The 21,577-nt window shown below is 42.9% G+C and overlaps 1 protein-coding gene across 1 annotated transcript; it reads right to left on the bottom strand.

The window, feature by feature from the left end:
• Window positions 1–1,918: 1,918 nt before the first annotated feature.
• On the bottom strand, window positions 1,919–21,509 carry CUNH5orf22 (chromosome unknown C5orf22 homolog). Its single transcript, XM_052743091.1, has 9 exons — window positions 21,334–21,509; window positions 20,361–20,506; window positions 17,344–17,493; window positions 12,275–12,827; window positions 10,417–10,479; window positions 9,935–10,056; window positions 8,540–8,606; window positions 5,657–5,796; window positions 1,919–4,645 (listed from the first exon to the last, which is right to left on the bottom strand). The coding sequence occupies exons 1-9, from the start codon at window positions 21,469–21,471 to the stop codon at window positions 4,513–4,515; spliced, it is 1,512 nt and encodes a 503-aa protein (XP_052599051.1). The 5' UTR covers window positions 21,472–21,509; the 3' UTR covers window positions 1,919–4,512.
• Window positions 21,510–21,577: the final 68 nt, after the last annotated feature.

The following is a 21,577-nucleotide window of genomic DNA, read 5'->3' as shown; positions in this document are numbered from 1 at the left end:
GCTGGTGCCTAACTAGAAGCTTCATCCCCAATGACTAGTGTTCATAGTGCTAGAAGGTACTTTGCACGTTGGAGGAGAAAAGCAATCATCAGCACCAACCAGCTACAAACCCTGCAAGCTACAACAAAGACCGGCTTGCAAGATATACTGATGTAATAGTGGCGCAGATGTTATATGAGTAAGCAACCACTTTTGACTGGATTTAAGACTCACTCCATGAGATGGAAGACATATTTGACACTGCTGAAAGGGCAAAAAACCTAGGATTAAACGGATCACAGGCCTAGGAGGAAGCCTACTACTGTTATTCTCCTAAAGGAACACAGCAATAAAATGACTCCTAAGGACACATTTCTACACCCATAGATCAGAGCATTGCTCGACCCTCATCAGAGAAGCTTCTTCTTGCAGTAGATGGTGATTAACACAGAAACCCACAACTGGGCAATGTGCAGAGAGTTAAAGACTTTGGAGTACTCAGTCCTAAATGGAATGTCTTCATCAAATCCCTCCTCTCAAGATTTAGAGATCTACGTGGAAGAAGAGGTGGAAAGATTGTAAGAGCCAGAGGTGGTGGATGACTCCAAGGCAATAGCATCTTCCAGAAATAAGAGGACTGATACACATATGAATTACAGAGGCGGTGACAGCATGCACAAGATCTGCAAAGGTTAAAATCAGACAAAATCCCAGTACTGAGAAGAAGTGGACACAAAGTCCTACTTGTAACCAAGAAACTATTTACAACTGATATTTCCTCCAGTGGTGTGTAACTGGGTATGCCAACCACTCTAGGGTAAGTCTCATTCCAGGAGCAGTTAGCCTACACAAAATGGACTCCATGGTTTTTTGGTTAGTTTTTTTTTTTTTTTTTTTTTTTTTTTCCTCTGAGAGAAAGAACATGGAGTGGGTAGGGAGAGAGGATCTGGGAGAAGTTATATACAAACTACATTGTATGAAAAAAAAATTTTTTTTTCTCGGAGCTGAGGACCGAACCCAGGGCCTTGTGCTTGCTAGGCAAGTGCTCTACCACTGAGCTAAATCCCCAACCTTGAAAAAATTTTTTTAATAGAAATTAAAATATTAGGGTGTTGAAAAGATGGTTCAGTAGTTAAGAGCACTGGGAATCTGAGTTTGATTCCCAGAACCCACATGGAGGCTCACAACTGCCTGTTACTTCAGTTCCTATTCAACACACTCTTCTGGTCCCCATACATACAGGCAAAACATAAATACATATAAAACACTGAAGTAGTAATAATTTTTTTAAATGTCAGTCAATAGATGCTTACACTGATTATAATAGAAAAGTTTTAAATTATGGATAACTATTAGTAACTTCTTTCCTTATGGGAAAATACCTCTGTTTTTGAATAAAGAGCTCTAGTATTGAGAATCAGTAGAAGTTCTGTGAGGATTCAATATTGCTTCAAAACTCAGGATTCAGGGCCTGGAGAGATAGCTATTTGTGTATATATTCCCTCCTGGCATTTGGAACACCAATGAAGGATGTTAAATATCTTCCTGTCTGGATTGTGCAGATTCACACTTTACTAACTGGGCTTTATTCTACAAGTAGGACAGAACACAGGGCTGCAGGCCTGCTAGGGGGACACCTCAAACACCAGCATTTCTATGAAGGAAATGGATTGTTTTGTTCTTTTTGAGATAAGTCTTTGTAGCCTAGGCTGGCTTTGAACTCACAGGAATTGTCCTGCATTAGCTTGGGTGTTGAGATTACAGGTGTGTACCACCACTTTTATCCAACCCAGGCTAAAAATGATGAATTACATCAGTGTTTGTTGGAATCATAATAAATAATAACAACCTTCCCAACAACAACAAAAATTCAAAACAAAACATAGCTAAAAACCAATGAAGTCAACAGATTGACTCAAGAATAAGTCAGTGCTACAGCTTAACATAAAAGCCTTAAAACTTCCAAACATATCATTTAATTTCATTTAGCACACAGAATAATTCAAAACAAAACATAGCTAAAAACCAATGAAGTCAACAGATTGACTCAAGAATAATTAGTGCTACAGCTTAACATAAAAGCCTTAAATCTTCCAATATTTAATTTCATTTAGCACACAGAATAATTTATTCATTAAAGTAATGCCTATTTACAGAACTCTAACAGAAAATTTTCAAAATTTAAAAACAACTAGCACAATTTTACAATTCTAATTTTGTATGAACATAAACCTTTTGGGTACATAATGTATCAAAATGTAAGCTCTGCTTACACAATACAAACAAGCTTTCATAGTGTCAAGAGAATCCGCCAAAGGACAATATGGCTACTATAAAAACCGAATACGCTTCCATATACTGAATGACAATGGTCATGTGTCCTGGAGTACTACCTGCATCTAAGTAACTCTGATTCTGGCTACACACTCTAGAGGAACACGTGCTGATGAGGGCTGAAACTGATCTGCATAAATGAAAAACTGCTATGTTGAGCAGGAATGATGGACGTTGAGCTTTTTTCTTTACACACCATCTTACCTTTAAAAGGAGAAGAAATTAAGCAGTTAAAAGTAACTACAGAACAAAAGTGAAGCAAAGTGTGGAAAAAAGGCCAACTGAGAAAACAACTTCCGTGATCAAGAGTGTCTTATCCGTGGTTGGTGAGGTGGGAACTTAGGGCTAGACACTGGTGTCTGCAGAGGCAGAGCGGGGAGATGCTACATCCCTTAAAGCACATTTCCGCTCCCCACAAGTTTAGTACAGCCCAAACAGCCTAGTCACTCTTCTGGGTCACTAAGGGCAAACTTTTAAAATACGTAAAGCATGATCTCCAAATGCATACAGCAGAAAAACATTCTCTTCTATATGCAGTGATGGGTCTTTCCAGGAAAAACTTGCACGGGTCTCCCCAATACAATTCCCCTCTCTCTTTATTTGGGGAGAGACACTATCAGGGACCATCCCCAGTGCTCTCCTTACTGTTCAAACGATCAACGGTTCTTCACTTTTATCACTAGTCCCGCCCTTGCACTCATCTAAGGGAGGGCCCACTGTGTTCAGTCACATTAGGAGGAGGCTGGTGGAAGGCTGCTATGTCCCTAGGAAGTTATGTCAGGTCACAAAGATGTACCTTTTCTACTTTTTCCTTAAATAGTTGGTTTATCAGAAAAAATGGTTGACCTTGATTTTTAAAAGATTTATTTTTATTTATGTGTGGGTATGTACCCATGTGTGTGGTACTGGGAGGCCACAAGAGAGTATTAGCCTCTAGGTCTGGGATCACAAGAAGCTGTGAGCTGCCATAGGGTGCTGGGGACTGAACTCTAGTCCTCTGCAGAGCAGCAAGTGCTCTTAACTGCTTAGCAACTTTATAGCCCCTTGACCCCAATTGCCAATAGAGTGACACTTAGTGACTAACTGCTAACTGAGGCCCACAGTGACCACCTGAAGGCAATAACTCCCAAAGCCTTTCCAATCACCAAAAACTACAGGCAGCCAGGCAGTGGTGCTGCATGTCTTTAATCCCAGCACTCAAGAGATAGAGGCAGGTAGTTCTCTGAGTTACAGGCTAGCCTAGTCTACTGAGTGAGTTCCAGGACAGCCAGGGCTACACAGAGAAACCCTGCCTCGAAAAACCAACCAACCAAAAAAAACAACAAGAACAAAACAAAAAACCTACAAGCAACAACAAAAAGGGAAATTCTGTTTGGTCAGGTTTACTCAAGCAGACCTCTTACACAAAATCAATGCTAGAGAACATTTAGTCAAAGTGTGGGCACAATTCCAACATCCTTAGACAGGCAGCTTTGCTGAAACATTTTCATGAACTGGCAAGGATGTTTTTGCATCACTTTTGAGAATGTTACTTTCCTACAAGGCCAGGGTACCTGAGAACTAACTGCATGCCCAAGACACATTTGTGGTTCTCTCTTTTTCCTTAAACTGTTCATAGCCCATTATTTGCTTCTCATGTGTCTCCCAAAGGAGGGCAGTGTCTGGTACAGTGACATGCTAAATAAACATCAGATGAATGAATAAGTAAATAAATCTCATATAATCCAAAGTTCTGTTTGGGGAAAAGAAAAAAAATCTCTCACAATATCAAAGACAATATGGAAAACAAGAAAGATAGCCAATAGTCCCCATCAACTGAGGTTAACAGATTTGATGTAAAAACAATAAAACCAAATCAAACAGACATCCCTTACCTCCACCCCAAATGCCATTTTCAACAACTGGTATTTTTTTGAGATTCAGAATATCTGACTGATTTTAACTGAAAGTTAACATAAAAGGTGTACTCTGGCTGGGTGGTGGTGGCACATGCCTTTAATCCCAGCACTTGGGAGGCAGAGGCAGGAGGATCTCTATGAGTTTGAGGCTAGCCAGGTCTACAGAACTAGTTCCACGACAGCCAAGGCTACTCAAAGAAACCCTGACTCGAAAAGCCAAAATATAAAAGTGTCCTCTGGAAGACTCACAAAGGCCCTGTGACTGTAACAAAATGCATAGGCACCTAGTGCTCTGTGTGTCTCAACATGGCAGAGACTCTTCTGAATACACCAGGTGAGTGTCCAGGGTCCCATAGAGCGAGTGCAGCACACTGAGGACCTTTTCCTGAATGGTGTCAACTTGTTCAGGAGGACAGTAGTCATCCAGACTTGACCTGGAGCCAAGAGAAAAAGAGGAAGGCTATGTGAGCATGATGAAGTCATTCTGTGCGGAGGAACAGGCTGCGTGTGCTACTGTCAGTAAAGAGACATGCGGGTGACTGAGAGCTAGCAGATGTTTACCTACTTTAGGTGCTTTACAAGAACTGTTCTTTATCATTATTTTTAAATAGCTATTCTGTAGGACAGGTACAATTACCAACTTTCTGCAGTTTTGTTTTGAGACAGCATATTGCAATGCAGACCTGGACGGTCTTGAACTGGTTATGTAGACCAGGCTGGTCTCAGGCTCCCTATAACCTTCCTGCCTTTGCCTCTCAAGTGTGTGTGCCAAGCATATGCTACCATGGCTGAACTCAGGCCCTCATACTTGCATGGCATGCCATCTCCCCAGATCATGCCCGACATGCTTTTTAAAGCTCACCAGCCCCATGTAGGTGACAAAGTGTTGTTTCAGGGTAAGGGAATTCTTTTCCTTAAAATTTACTTTTATGTGTGAGTGTGTGCCCATGTGTGTGGGCGTCCACAGAGTCTAGAACAGGGCATTGGATACCCTAGAATTGGAGTTGTGGTTGTGAGTGACCTGATGTTGGGTGCTGAGAACAGAACTCAGATCCTCCGAAAGAGCCGCAAATGCTCTCACCTGCTTAGCCATCTCTTCTGTGTGTATGTGTGGGGCAGGGGTGGAGTTTTACAACCTACAGCTTTAGGAGAGTTCCGCTCTCTCACCTTTACTAGCATCTAGATTCTGCCTGCTTTCCTCGCTGAGAACAGGAGTCCTATTCTCCATCTTCCAAGCTGGCAGTACGACACCTTCCAAACCTTCTTCTCTCCTGATTCAGTAGTTCAGACCCCCTCTGAGGAGGAGTCCTGTGACAACACTGAGGAGAACTCCTTTCAAAACCCTTGCATTCTTCACACTGCAGAGTCCCTACTGCTGTGCAGAGGTTCCAGAGAGTAGGACACGGACGTCTGTGATGGGCTGTCATCCAGCCAATCACACTTACCTTGCAATTGTCACAAGAGTAGGCTTTGGAAGACTTTTCAGTAAAGAATACATAGACTGAATAAGACACTCAATTTCTTCTTCTGTGCTGACGTGATGAGGGAGTTCGGAATAATCGCAGGTTAGCCCAGCCTGGTGAACCTGAAGATAAGGAGAAAATGACACCGTGAGTCGGGTATGCGTCTCGATGGCAGAGTGTATGCCTAGTGTGCACAAGCACGGGCTCCGGACCCACTACTCACAAAGACTCTAAATGGAACTGGAAGACTTCAGTGACTTTAGAAGGCTCTTGGGAGAGCGGGCACGGAGGGGACAGGTAGAGCCTTAAAGCTCACTGGCTGGTGAGCCGAGCTGAACGAGGAGCTTCACGTTCAGTGAGACCTCGTCTCAAAAACAAAGGCTGACGGAGACAGTGGGCTCAGCCGAAGGAAGCGCTTGCCACGAAAAGCCTGGACCTCAGTTCAATCTCAAGAACCCATGTAAAACCAGGAGGACCAGTTCTACAGTCTGACCACTACATGTGCATTGTGATGAGAGACAGAGAGAGACAGAGAGAGAGAGCGAGAGCGAGAGAGAGAGCGAGCGAGAGAGAGAGAGAGAGAGAGAGAGAGAGAGAGAGAGAGAGAACAATCAAGGAATGCTTCAGGCATTTGACTGCATCATCGTTTTCAAGCCCCGAGTATCATGCACCTACCATTCTTTTCTTTTTCAGGTTATGTGTAAAGGTGTTTTACCTGCATGCATGTATGTGCACCACATGTGGGCAGTACCTGCAGAGGCCAGAGGGCATCAGATCCCCTGCAACGGGAGTTGCAGATGGTTGTGAGGGGTCACGTGGGGGCTGGCAACTGAACCTGGGTCCTCTGAAAGAGCAGCCTGTGCTGTTAACCACTGAGTCATCTCTCCAGCCCCAACATGTGCTATTTTTTTTTTGTTTGTTTTGTTTTTCGAGACAGGGTTTCTCTGTGTAGCTTTGCGCCTTTCCTGGATCTCACTCTGTAGACCAGGCTGGCCTCGAACTCACAGAGATCCGCCTGCCTCTGCCTCCCAGTGCTGGGATTAAAGGCGTGAGCCACCACCGCCCAGCAACATGTGCTATTTTTAACAAACGCTGTTTTCAGAGAAGAGTAAGCCTTGGCTTTGCAAGCATTAACTATGCTGTTATTTATTTATTTATATTTAATAAGTGAAGATTAAGTTAGTAAACACCAGCTCCAATAAAGTGGCATGACAGCATTCACAACCAAAGAAAACCAAAAACACCTCTTACTGATGAGACAGAAGCAGCAGACTCAGAGGCAGGGGACTTGGAGTGTCAGCTGTGGCATCTTAACAATCTGAGGAATGCACCTAAACTGTACTGCTATGTGGCCCAGACTGGCTTTGAATGAAGCATGTAGTCCAGGCTAGCCCAGAACATGCTACTGTAGCCTCCACTCCCAGAGTGTGCAGACTATAGTGAAGCCTTTCCTGGCTTCACTTGAACTTTTTTTTTTTTAAAAGATTTATTTTATTTATTATGTATACAGTATTCTGCCTGCATGTGTCCCTGCAGGCCAGAAGAGGGCACCAGATCTCATTATAAGTGGTTGTGAGCCACCATGTGGATGCTGGGAATTGAACTCAGGACCTCTGGAAGAGCAGTCGGTGCTCTAAACCACTGAGTCATCTCTCCAGCACTCACTTGAACTTTTAAAGCTTTACATCTTCTCAAATATTGAGTCAAAAAGGAAAATATCTGCTTCAAGGACTCTAAGGTACTAGGAGTTAGAAATTATGATCACAGGTCTTTGCCTCACCAATCAGGTCACTACTGACAAGTGGCAAAGAACTAACATTTCAAATGCACCAGACACAGTTTTTTTTTCTTTTTTCTCTTTTGGTTTTTATGATCCTGTAAATTTTCAGAGAAAGGAAAAGAGTCCAAGTAAGAACTAATGGCCAGGCGTGGTGGCATACCCCTTTATTCCCAGCATTTATTCCCAGGAAGTTTGAGGCCAGCCTGGTCTACTCAGCAAGTTCCAGGTTGGCCAGGGATATGCAGTGAAACCTTGTTTGAAAATAGAAAGAAACATCAACAAGTAGATGATGAAATTAGAAACCACAGACTAAATTATGGATGGTGGGGTGAGACTGGATTATCAACAAGCCCAGAAAAAAACAAAGTAACAGTGGGGCCTGGTGGTGCATGCCTGAAACACCAGAACTGTGAGTGGAGGCCTGAGGATCCCGGAGGCCTGCATGAGACCCTGTCTCAAATCATAGTAAAAACAGTAAAAGATTCAGAGTACCTTGGCTTCTTAGATAAATAAAATAAGAATCTCTCTCTGGGTAGTGGTGGCACACACCTTTAATCCCAGCACTCAGGAGGCAGAACCAGGAGGATCTCTGTGAGTTCGAGGCCAGCCTGGTCTACAGAGTGAGTTCCAGGGAAGGTACCAAAACTACAGAGAAACCCTGTCTGGGGGCAGTGGGGGACCAACCAACCAACCAACCAACCAACCAACCAAAATAACAAACAAAAATCTTTCTCCTGGGAAAAAATATATATTTAATTTTATTCATTTTTATTTTATGTGCACTGGTGTTTTGACAGGGGTGTTGGGTCCCCTGGAACTGGAGTCACAGACAGCTGTGAGCTGCCATGTGAGTGCTGGGAATTGAACCCAAGTCCCTGGAAAAGCAGTCAGTACTCTTAACCACTGGGCCATCTCTCCAGTCCTCTGGGAAAATATTTTTTAGAATCTTTTGTGAAAAGTATGTATTTTATCACTCTTTAATTTTTAAATAAGTAATCTAAACAAAATGAGCCAATTGAAGAAAACTTTCATTCAGAAAATTACTTGTATAAAGCATCAATTTTACAAAGATATGAAATATTTACCATTTCATAGTCTGGTACTTCCATCCGTTTTTTCAAACTCTGTACAAGTGGAATTAGTGATTCCATTCTGGAAAAAAGCCACCCCAGTCATTAAACACCACAATAACCTTGACTAGCATTGGCAACAAATGGCATACTAGACATTTTTTTTTGTTGTTTGTTTAAATCATGGATTGGGGTCAGGAGTTGTGCTAGACAGTTTTATGTTAACTTGACACAAGCTAAAGTCATCTCAGAGGAAGGAACCTCAATAGAGAAAATGCCTCCATAAGATCAGGGTGTAGGCAAGCCTGTAGAGAATTGTCTTAATCAGTGATCAGTGAGGGAGGACCCAGCCCATTGTGGGTGGTTCCATTCTTTGGTTGGTGGTCCTGGGTTCTATAAGAAAGTAGAGTGAGAAAGTCATGAGGAGCAAGCCAGTAAGCAGCACCCTTCCATGGCCTCTGCATCAGCTCCTGCCTCCAGGTTCCTGCCCTGCTTGAGTTCCTGTCCTGACTTCTTTTGATGATGAACTGTGCTGTAGAAGCATAAGCTGAAGAAACCCTTTCCCCCACAAGTTGCTTTGGTCATGGTGTTTCACCACAGCAATAGTAACCCTGACTAAGACAGGAGCATATAGTTCAGTGCTTGCCTAGCAAGCATGTGCAAGGCTCTGGGTCCAATCCACAGCAGTATACAGAAAATAATGATTAAAAAATAGAGCTCCACCATGGATACATGCTTCAAATGATGGATGGTTGAGAAATGAAAGACAGAGTTGTTCAATACCATCTTCTTTAAATTTATTTGAAACAGGGTCTCACTATGTAGCTCTGGCTGGCCTGGAACTCAAGATCCTCTTGCCTCTACCTCCTGAGTTCTGGGATTAAAGGTGTATACCACTCGCCTGGCTATCTTTTTAACTAAATTTATTATTATTACTATTCTAACTGTTATTTTAGAAAAGTAACTATTTCACAAAGCCCAAGTTAGCTTGTAACTCAATATGCAGCTGATGATGACCTTTATCTTCCTGTCTCTCTCTCTAAACCCTTTTACAGAGAGTGCATAAATAATACTCAACAAAGGCAGTGGTCAACACTGGGTGTCTTCTCAGTTATTTTTTGAGATAGGATCTTCACTGACTCTAATGCCCATCAATTCAGCTAGGCTGGCTAGCCAGTGAGCTACAGGGATACTCTTGTCTCCGCCTCCCTATTACAACCAAGTCTGGCTTTTTAAATAGATGCGCAGGATCTGAACTCGGGGCTCATGGCGATGTGGTAAGCACTTTACTGAGTAAGCCGTCTCCCTAGCCCTTGATTCGAATTTAAGGAGCAACTCGTCAGACCAACTTTGAAATGTGTCTAGAATGGACAGCTTGTGATTTGGGAAAGAAAGCGGTCAGGGTCTTACCCGGGGTTTGAGGCCCATCTCTGTACAGTTTCTTCACCATCACCATCACATAAATCAGCAAAAACTGCTTCTAAATCTTCCAGTTGACGAGTCCGAGTATCAACAATATCTACCAAATCTTCCTTCAAAAACATGGAAAAACTGAAGTTACGGTTATTCCTTTAAAAAACAAGTAAAATACTATTATGATGAAAATACCAGTTCAGTTAGCTAAAAATATTTTCTCTGTACTAACCGAAGCATTCCCCGAAAGAATACACATGTACGTGTGAATATCTATATGCACACGAAGAAGAATCCGGATAGCTGAGAACATTTAAATAAGCTACAAGATGTTCTTAGTGCTAGGCAAGGTGGCTTACACTTACATTCCCCGCACTAAGGAGGCTGAATTTGAGGTAGGCTAGAGCTACACAAACTCTTAAAATAATCATCCTAATAATGAAAGCAAGTACTTAGTGGTAGGTAAAGTGCAGGCTTACCTCAGTAAGGTTACTATCAGGCTTTTTAAACTGGTAAAGCTCCTGTAGAATTTTGTACTCATCCTGCAAGACAAAACAAAAACCCCAAGGTTATGAGTTTCCAACAATATGCCTATTTCCAACAATATCCAAACGTTTGTCTGGGAGAATCAGGCACACTGTATACTTTAAATTTCTAAAACAGATCTATTTTTTCAGGACACATTTACCTAGCTGGGCAGAATATAGTATAAAAATTAGCTAATAGGCTAAGAGATCATCAAAGTATTTTTCTTTTTTTTTAAGATTTATTTATTTATTTTTTATTTATTTATTTATTTTGTTTTTTGAGACAGGGTTTCTCTGTGTAGCTTTGCGACTTTCCTGGAACTCCCTCTGTAGTCCAGGCTGGCCTCGAACTCACAGAGATCCGCCTGCCTCTGCCTCCCGAGTGCTCGGATTAAAGATGTGCGCCACCACCGCCGGGCCGATTTATTTATTTATTATGTATACAGTGTTCTGCCTGCATGTATCCCTTCAGGCCAGAAGAGGGCACCAGATCTAATTGCAGGTGGTTGTGAGCCACCATGTGGTTGCTGGGAATTGAACTCATGACCTCTGGAAGAGCAGTCAGTGCTCTTAACCACTGAGCCATCTCTCCAGCCCCCAAAGTCTTTCTAATATAAGCACATACCATTATATGAATGGACACATCCTAAGATCTAAACAGACGTTAGCTGTTCATGGGAGGCATACACGTCTTCCATGGCGATGAAAGAAGATTCCCCATGGGTACCATGCAGCTACTTCTCTAGCCACAGAGACCTTTGGAGATCAGAAGCAATGCTGGCCTGCAGAGTGGCAGACCCAGAACCTGAGTTAAGGGAAAGATGCTTAGCATATCTAGATTTTGTAAGTGAGGTAAAACGAGTAAACTCCTTCTTAAAAACATAACTGGACAGCTCCGTTTCTAAGTGGCTGCATGGGGCCCAGTGCTAGGTAAGAGCTAAAATGTATAGTGTTTCACCGACCATGACAACACTATGAGCTGGGGCTTATTCATTATTTAAGTACCTACTCTGCAGCACTGAGGATTGAACCCACAACCCTGAGCAAGCTAGTGCTCTACTGCTGAGGTACACCCTTAGCAGGCTGGGGATGACTGCTTCATTGCAAGTACCTTTCCCAGGATGGCACAGCTAGTAAGCTTTCCGAGACAAAGGTTTCACGTAGCCCAGGCTGGATTTGAACTCATGATCCCTATATCTTCTTCCCAAGTGCTGGTATTACAAGCATGTGCCATTACGCTTTGCCCCGTTATCTTTGTTTATTTTAAAATAGAGCTGGGCCAGTGAAACGGCTCAGAGGGTATAGGTGCCTGCCACCAACGCTGATGATCTTGAAACTGACTCTGGAAAGTTGTCCTGGCTTCCACAGGTGCGAAGTGGCATGAGCCGCCACCACCCTCCCAAAGTTAATACATTCATGTAATGACCAATAAAAATAGCGCTAGTAAATTGGAAAGTGCAATGTAGGTTGGATATCTTTATCTGAGATGCTTGGAAGCACAAGTTCTATCAAGTTCCAGGAGTTTTCCAGATTTTGGAAAATCTGGGGACTTTAGGGGTGCACTTCTTCATGGTGCGTAGGAAGTTTTGGGTTTTTGAGTGTTTAAGATTTTGTAATTTTTAATTAGGAATGATAAGCTTGTATGTAATTTTAAAAGACTGGAAAAGAACAGAAGAATATGTGGCAGGAAACATGGCCTTTAAACCCGAAGATAATTCTCATCCGGATGTTTGCGGAAAGGTTACTCTCTGTCATCCAGAGAAATGCCATGCAATTCTCAGGGTCTATGCTTCCAAACTACCACATTTACCTGCGTGAACATTTCTTTGAAGGGATTTTTGACAGAAAAAAAATCCAAGTCAATATCTAGAACAAATGCATCTCCATTCTTCAGCACTTCCAGGATCTCTCCAATGTTGGCTGTGCTTTGGCACTGCTGGCCTCCAGAGGAACAGGGGCCTGATGGCTCCGGGCAAGCACAGTCACTCGGTGGGGTCACTGCATCTCCCTCGCAGTCCTGAGCCAGGATCTCTCCAATGTTGGCTGTGCTTTGGCACTGCTGGCCTCCAGAGGAACAGGGGCCTGATGGATCCGGGCAAGCACGGTCACTCGGTGGGGTCACTGCATCCCCTCGCAGTCCTTCTGAGCAAGGGTCCCCGTTAGCAGCGGCAGTGCTCTCTCGACCGCCCAGTGCCAGCTTGGGCTTCTTGGCAGAAGACACGGAGTCACTGTCCTCTTGATGGTTACAGAGTCTGTGAGGTTCTACCACAACCACGTCCAACTGTAAGGGTTTCTGGTTCTCCAGCTGGTCTTCAGGTACAAATAGACCGTCACTTAGGAAGTAATAGTCGGTACTGGTAACCCTGGATCAAAGGGAAAACTATTGTAAGGAGAGAGCACATTAGCCGGCGTGACACCGCAGAAGAAAGACATGTCTGACAAAAACAAGGGACTTTAATGCTTACACTTTGTCTTCAGTAGACACAGCTTCTCCACATTCTGAGCTGGCACACCACTGCCCAAAGGAAAGACTACACATTGTTTTGTAGTCCAACCTGCAGCTAGCTGTGGCCACCTCACAAGTTCTGGTCAGTGACTGTGACAGGTGTATGGAGTGGTGCTCTCCCCATCTTGCTGACCAGCCATGAGCATGAAAGTGGGAAGTTACGTTGGCCCATGAGGACTCCAGAGATCGTGGAACATGAAGATAGAAGGAGCCAGGTGCGGTGACTCATGTCTGTAATCTCAGAGCTTGAGAAGCTAAGGCAGGGCTGGTGCAAGGATGAGGCCAGCCTGGGCTACAAAGTAGGACTTGGTCTACACATGCACGCACGCACGCACGCACGCACGGGGGGGGGGGGGGGGGGGGGGGGGGGGAGAGAGAGAGAGAGAGAGAGAGAGAGAGAGAGAGAGAGAGAGAAAGAGAAAGAGAGAAAGAGAAACTAGGTTTTTCTAAAAGAAATTGTTAATCAAATAAGAAAACAAAGAATGGGCTGGAGAGAGAGCGGAGAGCGGGTAGGTTAAGAGCACTTGCTGCCCTTCCAGGGGACGAGAGTTCATTTCTTAGCACCTATAAGAGACAGCTTACAATGGCCTGCAACCCTAGCTCCAAGGTATCCAACCCCTTTCTAGCATGCTTTGGCAAATGCAGGCAGACACACACACACACACACACATAAATCTTCAAAAATGTAAATAAAAAACTCTAAGAAAAAAATTATAAGAAATAATTTCTCTAAATACAGAAGTTCTATTTCATAGCTTTAGTTAAAGTATATAATCACAGTATTTTTTTAACATGAAAAGCAATTTCAAAAGATCCGCATATAAAATTCAGTTTATGAGCTCTGGATTTCTGTTTTAAAGATTTATTTTATTGAGTTCCCCCCACCAACTTTTCTGTGTGTGTGTGTGTACCTAAGTGTGCAGGTGCCCATGGAGGTCAGAAGGGGGTACTGGCTCCCAGGGAGCTGGAGACACAGGGGTTTGAGAGGGTCTGGATGTGGGTGCTGAAATCCAACTCCAGTCATTGGATAAAGCTCTAAGTGCTCTTACTGCTGAGCTATCTCTGCAGCCCTGACGTTTTAGTTTTTCCTTTTCTTTATAAAGAGACAGAGTGTGACTAAGGTGCTCATTGTGGCATCCAACTCTAGGGCTCAAGTGACCTTGCTTCCAAGAATCTGGGACAATAGGAATATGTAGGTAAGATTTCTGATTCTAAAAATCCAGCATGTAGCCAGGTGGTGGTGGAACACGCCTTTAATCCCAGCACTTGGGAGGCAGAGGCAGGCAGATCTCTGTGAGTTCGAGGCCAGCCTGGGCTACCAAGTGAGTTCCAGGACAGGCTCCAAAGCTACACAGAGAAACCCTGTCTTGAAAAATCAAAGAGAAAACAAAAAACAAAAAAAATTATTTATAGCTCTCGCATGTGTCCTTCCACAGGCCTGATCACATCTATCCCTTTCTCTTTGTCTTGATAAAACTCTTGTTAATGGAAAAAAAACAACAAAGCAACAACAACAACAACAACAACAACAAAAACAGTATGTACACAGCTTTTTGACTATGTCTTGTTGAGTACTTAGAACATTAAATTCAAATACATGTTTCAGAGGCATACTGTACTAAATGAAAATAATACAGTTTATTCCCCAATTGTCATACTTTATATAGCTTTAAATTGACCTGAGACAGGGTCTCACACAGCCTAGACTGTCCCTAAACTACTGATTCTCCTGTCTCCACCTCCTGAGTGCTGGCATTATGGGCATGTGTCAACATACCTGGTATATGTGCTGGGGATTGAGTCTGGGGTCAAGTACACTAACCACACACCCTACCAACTGAGGCTCCACTCTCAGTCCCTACAGCTATAAATTAAAGAGAAGATAGTCGTCAAAGCAGATCATTGACATAAAAGTAAAAGTGCAAGCTTGTTAAAAACTGTAATGTCCTGATGAAGACCAAGACTGTAACCCTAACCTGAATTTATAGTCTGTGTGTGGTATGCATGCCAGTGTGTATATGTGGAAGCTACTCTGCTGTGGGATGTTCTGTATGGCAAATGTGTTGCTAATTAGTCAATAAATAAAACACTGATTGGCCATTGGCTAGGCAGGAAGTGTAGGCGGGACAAGGAGGAGGATAAAGCTGGGAAGTGGAAGGCTGAGTCAGAGAGACACTGCCAGCCACCACGATGAGAAACAGCATGTGAAGATGCCGGTAAGCCACGAGCCATGTGGCAAGGTATAGATTAATGGAAATGGATTAATTTAAGCTGTAAGAACAGTTAGCAAGAAGCCTGCCATGGCCATACAGTTTGTAAGCAGTATAAGTCTCTGTGTTTACTTGGTCGGGTCTGAGCGGCTGTGGGACTGGCAGGTGAGAGAGATTTATCCTGACTGTGGGCCAGGCAGGAAAACTCCAGCAACACTACTCGACCTGGGTGGCATCCCTTGAGGCTTTTGCTGGTCTGGAGCTCACTAGTAGTCTATGCTGGCTGGCCTATGAGCCATACAGATCTGCCTGGCTCTGCCTCTTCAGGACTGGCATGAGAAGTATGTGCCACCATGCCCAGCCTTTTCATGCAGGCTCTGAGATTAAACACAGGTCCTCATGCTTATACTGTAAGAACCTTATCAACTCATCTCTCTCCGAAGCCTCATATTCTTCTTAAGCAAATTTTACTTTGCTTCTATTCCTACAAATAAATAAACGCAGGTACATGCCTACATGCAATAGACTGTTCAAACATGTTTACTTGTTGGACTAACTAAATCATGAGGGAAGCACAATATTCCCCAAGCTGTTATTAAATTTTGAGTTTCCAAAAATATCTGTGATGTTCTGTGTCAGAATAAGACCCTGTCTCAGAAAACCAAAACCATGCCTGGTGTTGTGGTGCACCCCTTTAATCCCAGTACTAGGAAAACACATCTCTGTGAGTTCAAGGCCAGCCTGGTCTCTAGAGAGTTAGGCTATCCAAGTCAACATAAAGTGAGAATTATCTCAAAATACAAAACAGAAAAACTCTCTCACACATACACATCCCTATCAAGCTGGCACGATGGTTCACACCTTTAACCCCCGCATTTGGGAGGTCAAAGAAGGGCTGTTCTGAGTCTGCTGAGTAACAGTGACAACAAAAATCAGTTGTTTTTACAGCTTCTATTAGGTCCACTCAACACACTGAGCTCACTTGTTTATACAAATCAATATTATGTACAATATTTGCTATATGTTGAGGTCTAATTACTTTTTAAAAATTATATAGTAAGTACAATTTTCATAAATCAAGATGACGTCACTCATATAAATGACAAAAACATATAACACCAAAGGTAACACTGTCATCAAAACGGAAACAGAATTACAGGGCACAGTTTTCATTGTCACTGAGGGCCTAGAAAGCTATGTGTACATTGATTAAAACGTTCTTCCTATCCCAGGAGAATTTAGAACCAGACTGCTACTTCCAAAGACAGACACTGTTGCAACACAACACAGAGGATATTAGTTAAGTAGCACATACAAAAAAACCTGATGTACATATTGCTCAAATCAGAGGGCATAGTAATTCAACTTAGACTAAATACCACAAATCACAACAATAAATTTAAAACCTAAAATCTACTTACCCAGACACCGATTTATTAAAAATGAAAACAAAAACAGTGATTTATTTGTTTGTTTGAGACAGGCTCTCATGTAGCCTCAGCTGGCCTCAAACTCACTATGTGACTGAGGATGACCTTGAACCCTAGATTTTTCTGCCTCTACCTCCAGAGGGCTGGGATTACAGGTATGTGCCACAACTCCCAGGTAAGTTTTATGTTTTTTCAGTGCTGGGAATTGAACTCAGGGCTGTAGGCACGTTGGGCAAGTGCTCTACTATTGAGCTATACCTCCAGTTCTTATTTTCGCATTTTGAAACAGGGTCTCATTCCATAGTTCAGGCTGACTTCAAACTTTCAGCATCCTCTTACCTCAGCCTCTCAAGGGCTGTGATTATAGATATGTGCCACTCACCTTGCCTGGCTCATTTTTAAAAGTTCACCTCAACACACTATATTTATATCAGAAGGATCAGGGAAAAAAATGCACTATTGGTTATATAAATCTATAAGACTTGATGGAGTTAGCCAGCAACGGAATCTAAGTTCCAGAAAATGTCATAACACAAAACAATTTCGCTAGTAATAGATATAAAGATTACATGAAAGAGATTAAGAGGATTAAAAATCTGTTTCTGGTGATTCAAGAACTCTTTGGAGGAGCTGGGGCTTAATGTGACTCTGTATGGAGGCATTTAGGAAGTTATTACAAGAATCCAAAGTATAATTCAGTTCCTTTCATACTTACCAAAAATGAAGAAATTACCTGATTGTGGTGGTAGAAATGTCTTTGCCTACTAAGAAGTGGTGTTTGCCCTCTGTGATTTGCTGAGCCCATGTGGGATGAAGCCATATTATATGAGAAAAATGGCCAGCATAAACTGCAGGCATAATCCAATTTTCAATACTTAATTCTCTGGAAAAAAAACCAGAAACATTACAATTATTAATGAATGATTTTTCCCAAACATTTGAAGACAGTAGGTCTCAAGTATGGCCCCTGACAAGGTTCCTGAGACTATTAGGTTAAACGGTTTTCACGGAAATACTATTACCTTTTACTGAACAAACATTTGCACAAGCATGATGGTGCACAGCATGATGATACACAGCATGACGGTGGATTGGTAACTTAAGTGCCACGCAAGGTCCATTAGCAGTCATTATAACATTACTAGCAATTACCCTGTCCAAAAACTAGTTTTGCTGAAGAATGGTCATGGTTTTATTAATTCTTGCCCCCAACTAGATATTTTAAAATAATTCTGTGTAGCAGAAAAAGGAAAACAGCAGAACTCCTTCTGTTTAGATGTGAAGCACAATGGTGGCTTTGAGGAGAAACACCTGGGGCTGAGTTGTGACGAGTTAATTTCTTCTTTGAAAGATCAATTAACTGAGGTTATTCAGACACAAGGCTGGATTGTTGGATTTTGCATTCTAGTTAAGCTTTCAAAAGCTTGTGGAGTTTTGGTGGAGGATCAAAGAACATCACAACACTACTTATCTGATTAAGTGATGGAAATACCATCCCATTTTCCAATCACATCTATGAGAACATGAATTTTCATCATATCCTTCAACCAAAACACCACACAGCAACAGACTGAATGAAGAAGCAGATAGAGAATCCAGACGTCATTTACAGGGGCAAAAATGAGATCTTAAAAAATTTAAATAATTCCATAATAGTTTTAAAAATGTATTTTTATATGCAGACATAATGATGTAATATTTTACAATGACTATCTGAAAATTTTATTTTTAGTTGTAACATAAATACACACTACTATAATTCGCATTGTTTTCAATATGCTTAATTTTTTAAGAGTATAAAGGAATGCAGAAACTTGGGCATGGTGGCATGTACATGCAGTCCCTGCATTGAAGAGGTAGAGACAAGAGGATCAGGGGTTCAAGGCTGGCCTTGGCTATAAAACAAGCTGAAAGTCAGCTTGGTCTACATGAAACCCAATCTCAAAACAACAATAACAACAACAACAACAACAACAACAAAACCCCACAAAACTAGAAAAAAGAAACAGGATACTAAAAAGTTTAAGAACTGTTCCAACTAATGGGTGGTCTGACTACATGCTTAGCACTTTCAATTTCTAAACTATGAAAGAGAGGGAGGGAATGGTGGAACTACCACATTGCTTTAGGAATTAGTGCCTTGACTTGGAGTTTTAGAAAAAGTCAACTAAAAGGTCTATAGTAGACTGAACGTAATATGCTTTACACATGAGATGATGACAGGATTTCAGGATTTATTTGAAGATATAGAATCCTTCCTGAAGGATGGAATGTGAATTATCAACTTGACTTCTATTCCTCTGACTTTACTTTTTAAGATTTCTTTTACTTTTAATTATGTGTGTGTACAGAATGTGCACACGAGTGCAGGTGCCTGCAGAGGCCAGAAGGTGGTGCCGGGTCCTTCAGAGCAGTCACAAAGTGGTTGTGAGCCACTCAGTGCAGATGCTGGGAACCACACTTGGGTACTCTGCAAGCGTAAGTGCTCTTATCTGCAGGGCCATTTCTCCAGCCCCATCTCTACGATTTTATAAAACTGAAAATCAACAGGATTTGTAACCTGAAAATAAAGTCACTGCGAAGTAGGAAGGACACAATCGTAGAGAGGACGGGAAAACTGAAGATGTAGCACTGCATGATTATGGAACTGTTTTCAGAAAAGTCCTATTTTCTGGACCCCACTACCAGGCTTTAAAAGGGGAGGAGAGCGTATTCAGATTACTTCGCAAGTCTCTTTTAGCATCCCCAATTCTAAATTAGAGACCATCAAATAGTGGCTTGGCTGTTTGTTATAATTTTTTTTTTTTGTAAAGTTTTATTGGAACAACCTCTTGCCATTTGCTTGCACAATGTCCATGATTGCTTTCATGTCACAAAGGCAGGCACAAGTAGTTGGATATGGATACAGTGCCAGGAAACCTAAATTACCACTCACACACACCAGTGTCTTAGTTTCTTTTCCTGTCACTATGATAAAATACTTTGACAAAAGTAACAGCAGGTTTTGGCAAGGAGGTCAAGGCAGCAACACTTTGAAGCAGCTGAACACGTCACATCCATAATCGGCAGGAACCTGAGGCAGGGACCAAGGACCAGGTCTGTTCACTTCCCTCTCTCATTTATACAGACCAGGTCCCCAGCCAGGAAGGGCACTCTCACAGTGGGTGGGTCTACCCCCCTCTAGTAATCCAATCAAGACAACCCCCCACAGGCAAGCCCTGGTGCCCACTTCTCTGATAATTCTAGATTCTGCCAAGTTGACAGTTAACACTTAACCATAAAGAGGATTCAATGTAGCGCTGGCTGGCCCCCAACGGTAATTCTCCTGCCTCAGTGCTCTAAGGGCTGGGATCACAGGTATCAGCCACCATGCCTGGTCCCTGTTTTGCCTCTTTTAGTTTGTCAAAAACTTGTTCTTAAACAAAATAAAAAAGGCGACGGGCAGTCGTGACTGCATGTCTTTAATCCCAGCAGAGGCAGAGTCAGGTGGATCTCTGTGAGTTCGAGGCCAGCCTGGTCAACAGAGCAAGTTCCAGGACAGGCTCCAAAGCTACACAGTGAAACCCTGTCTCGAAAAACAAAACAAAACAAACAACCAAAACAAACAAACAAACAAACAAAGCCGAAATAAAAAGGCAAACAAACAAATAAAAACCCCAAACACACGAGTGTAGCAAAAGTCTATTGTTTATCATCTGCTACATGTTATGCTTCAAATACATAAAATGATTAAAAAAAAAGTCATGTTACCCAAAGAGTGCTTCCTTATCAAACACAGTGTCTGCTGGCATATTCACAGGAATAAGGAGGTCTGGATGTGAGTCAAAATGTAAAAAGCTGATATTACTAGCAGGAAGATGTTTCGAACCTATGGCCCGGTATATGAAGGGCAGAACCTGTAACAGAGACACATACACATTGAGAATTGCACACTGTCAAGTTGCGGACTCAAAATCAATCAATCACTGCACAAACTTGAAGCGCATCAAGTTGATAAAAAGTGGAAAAATACAAAATTTCTTTACTCTAGATGGTTCTGAAGAAAATCTCCGTCTTTATCACCCAACTGCTCAGAACCACTCACTAAAGTACTCCAGCTTTTAGGACATTTTCTGTCCTTTTAGGACGGAGCTAGGCTGGATGACTCATGTTCTCCTCTTACACGCTATATGCCCAGGTTTCCTCCTAACTTTGAAAGCACAGACCAACCCAAAGTTGACTTTGTCTCAGAAATCAACTTTCTTTACCGCCTTCATCTTTTTCCATCAGTAAGTCCCCCTAGCCCACTTTTTTTTTGTAGGGGGAGGGGTTGAACCCAAGGTCTGTGGCAAACACTGTACCACTGAGCTTCACTCTTGACCCATCTTGTTTTATGTCCAGAGACCCTCCATGGGTTCTGTAAACAAAGCTCCTAGACCCACGGACCTCTTGCTGGCCGTCTACCAGAAGTCTGGATAAGGTACCCACGCTACAACAGCAGTGCCATAAAACGTTAACCAACGCCGATGACTTAATGTCCTCAGTAGCCGCCCTCTAAGAGGATCTACGATTATGGTCCCCACTTCACAGCTGAGGGTTCAGGTTCTTGGCCAACCCTCTCATCCAACAGCACAAACAGTAGTCAGGAGACAGGTGGCAGCCAGCGTCAGAGGATGGTCTCTGCAGGCTGACGCGGGTTCGAATCCCTCCTGTCAGGGCTCGGGGGCTTCTGCTGCCCGCTCACCTCCTGGTGATCCTCCACCACCCACACCGGAAGCCTAGGGTAGCGCCTGAGGCGCGTGCGGTCGCCTCCGGTGCCACTCATGTCTCCGCGCGACTCCGGGGGCCGCGACTCCGAGGAACCCGGAGAGGCGCCCGGCATCTCCAAGCCCCGCGCCCCCCACTGCCCTTTCGCGGCGGAAACGCGCGCTCACCCGGTTGCGCTTCCGGATTGGAGGACGTCAAGGTGGAGGGGCGGGTGTGAGAAC

The sequence above is a fragment of the Peromyscus californicus genome, unplaced genomic scaffold (assembly GCF_007827085.1).
Source record: "Peromyscus californicus insignis strain IS unplaced genomic scaffold, ASM782708v3 Scaffold_18__1_contigs__length_77618521, whole genome shotgun sequence".
Taxonomy (NCBI): domain Eukaryota; kingdom Metazoa; phylum Chordata; class Mammalia; order Rodentia; family Cricetidae; genus Peromyscus; species Peromyscus californicus.
The sequence above is the reverse complement of the archived record's forward strand: the minus strand, read 5'-3'. Positions and strand labels throughout refer to the sequence as shown.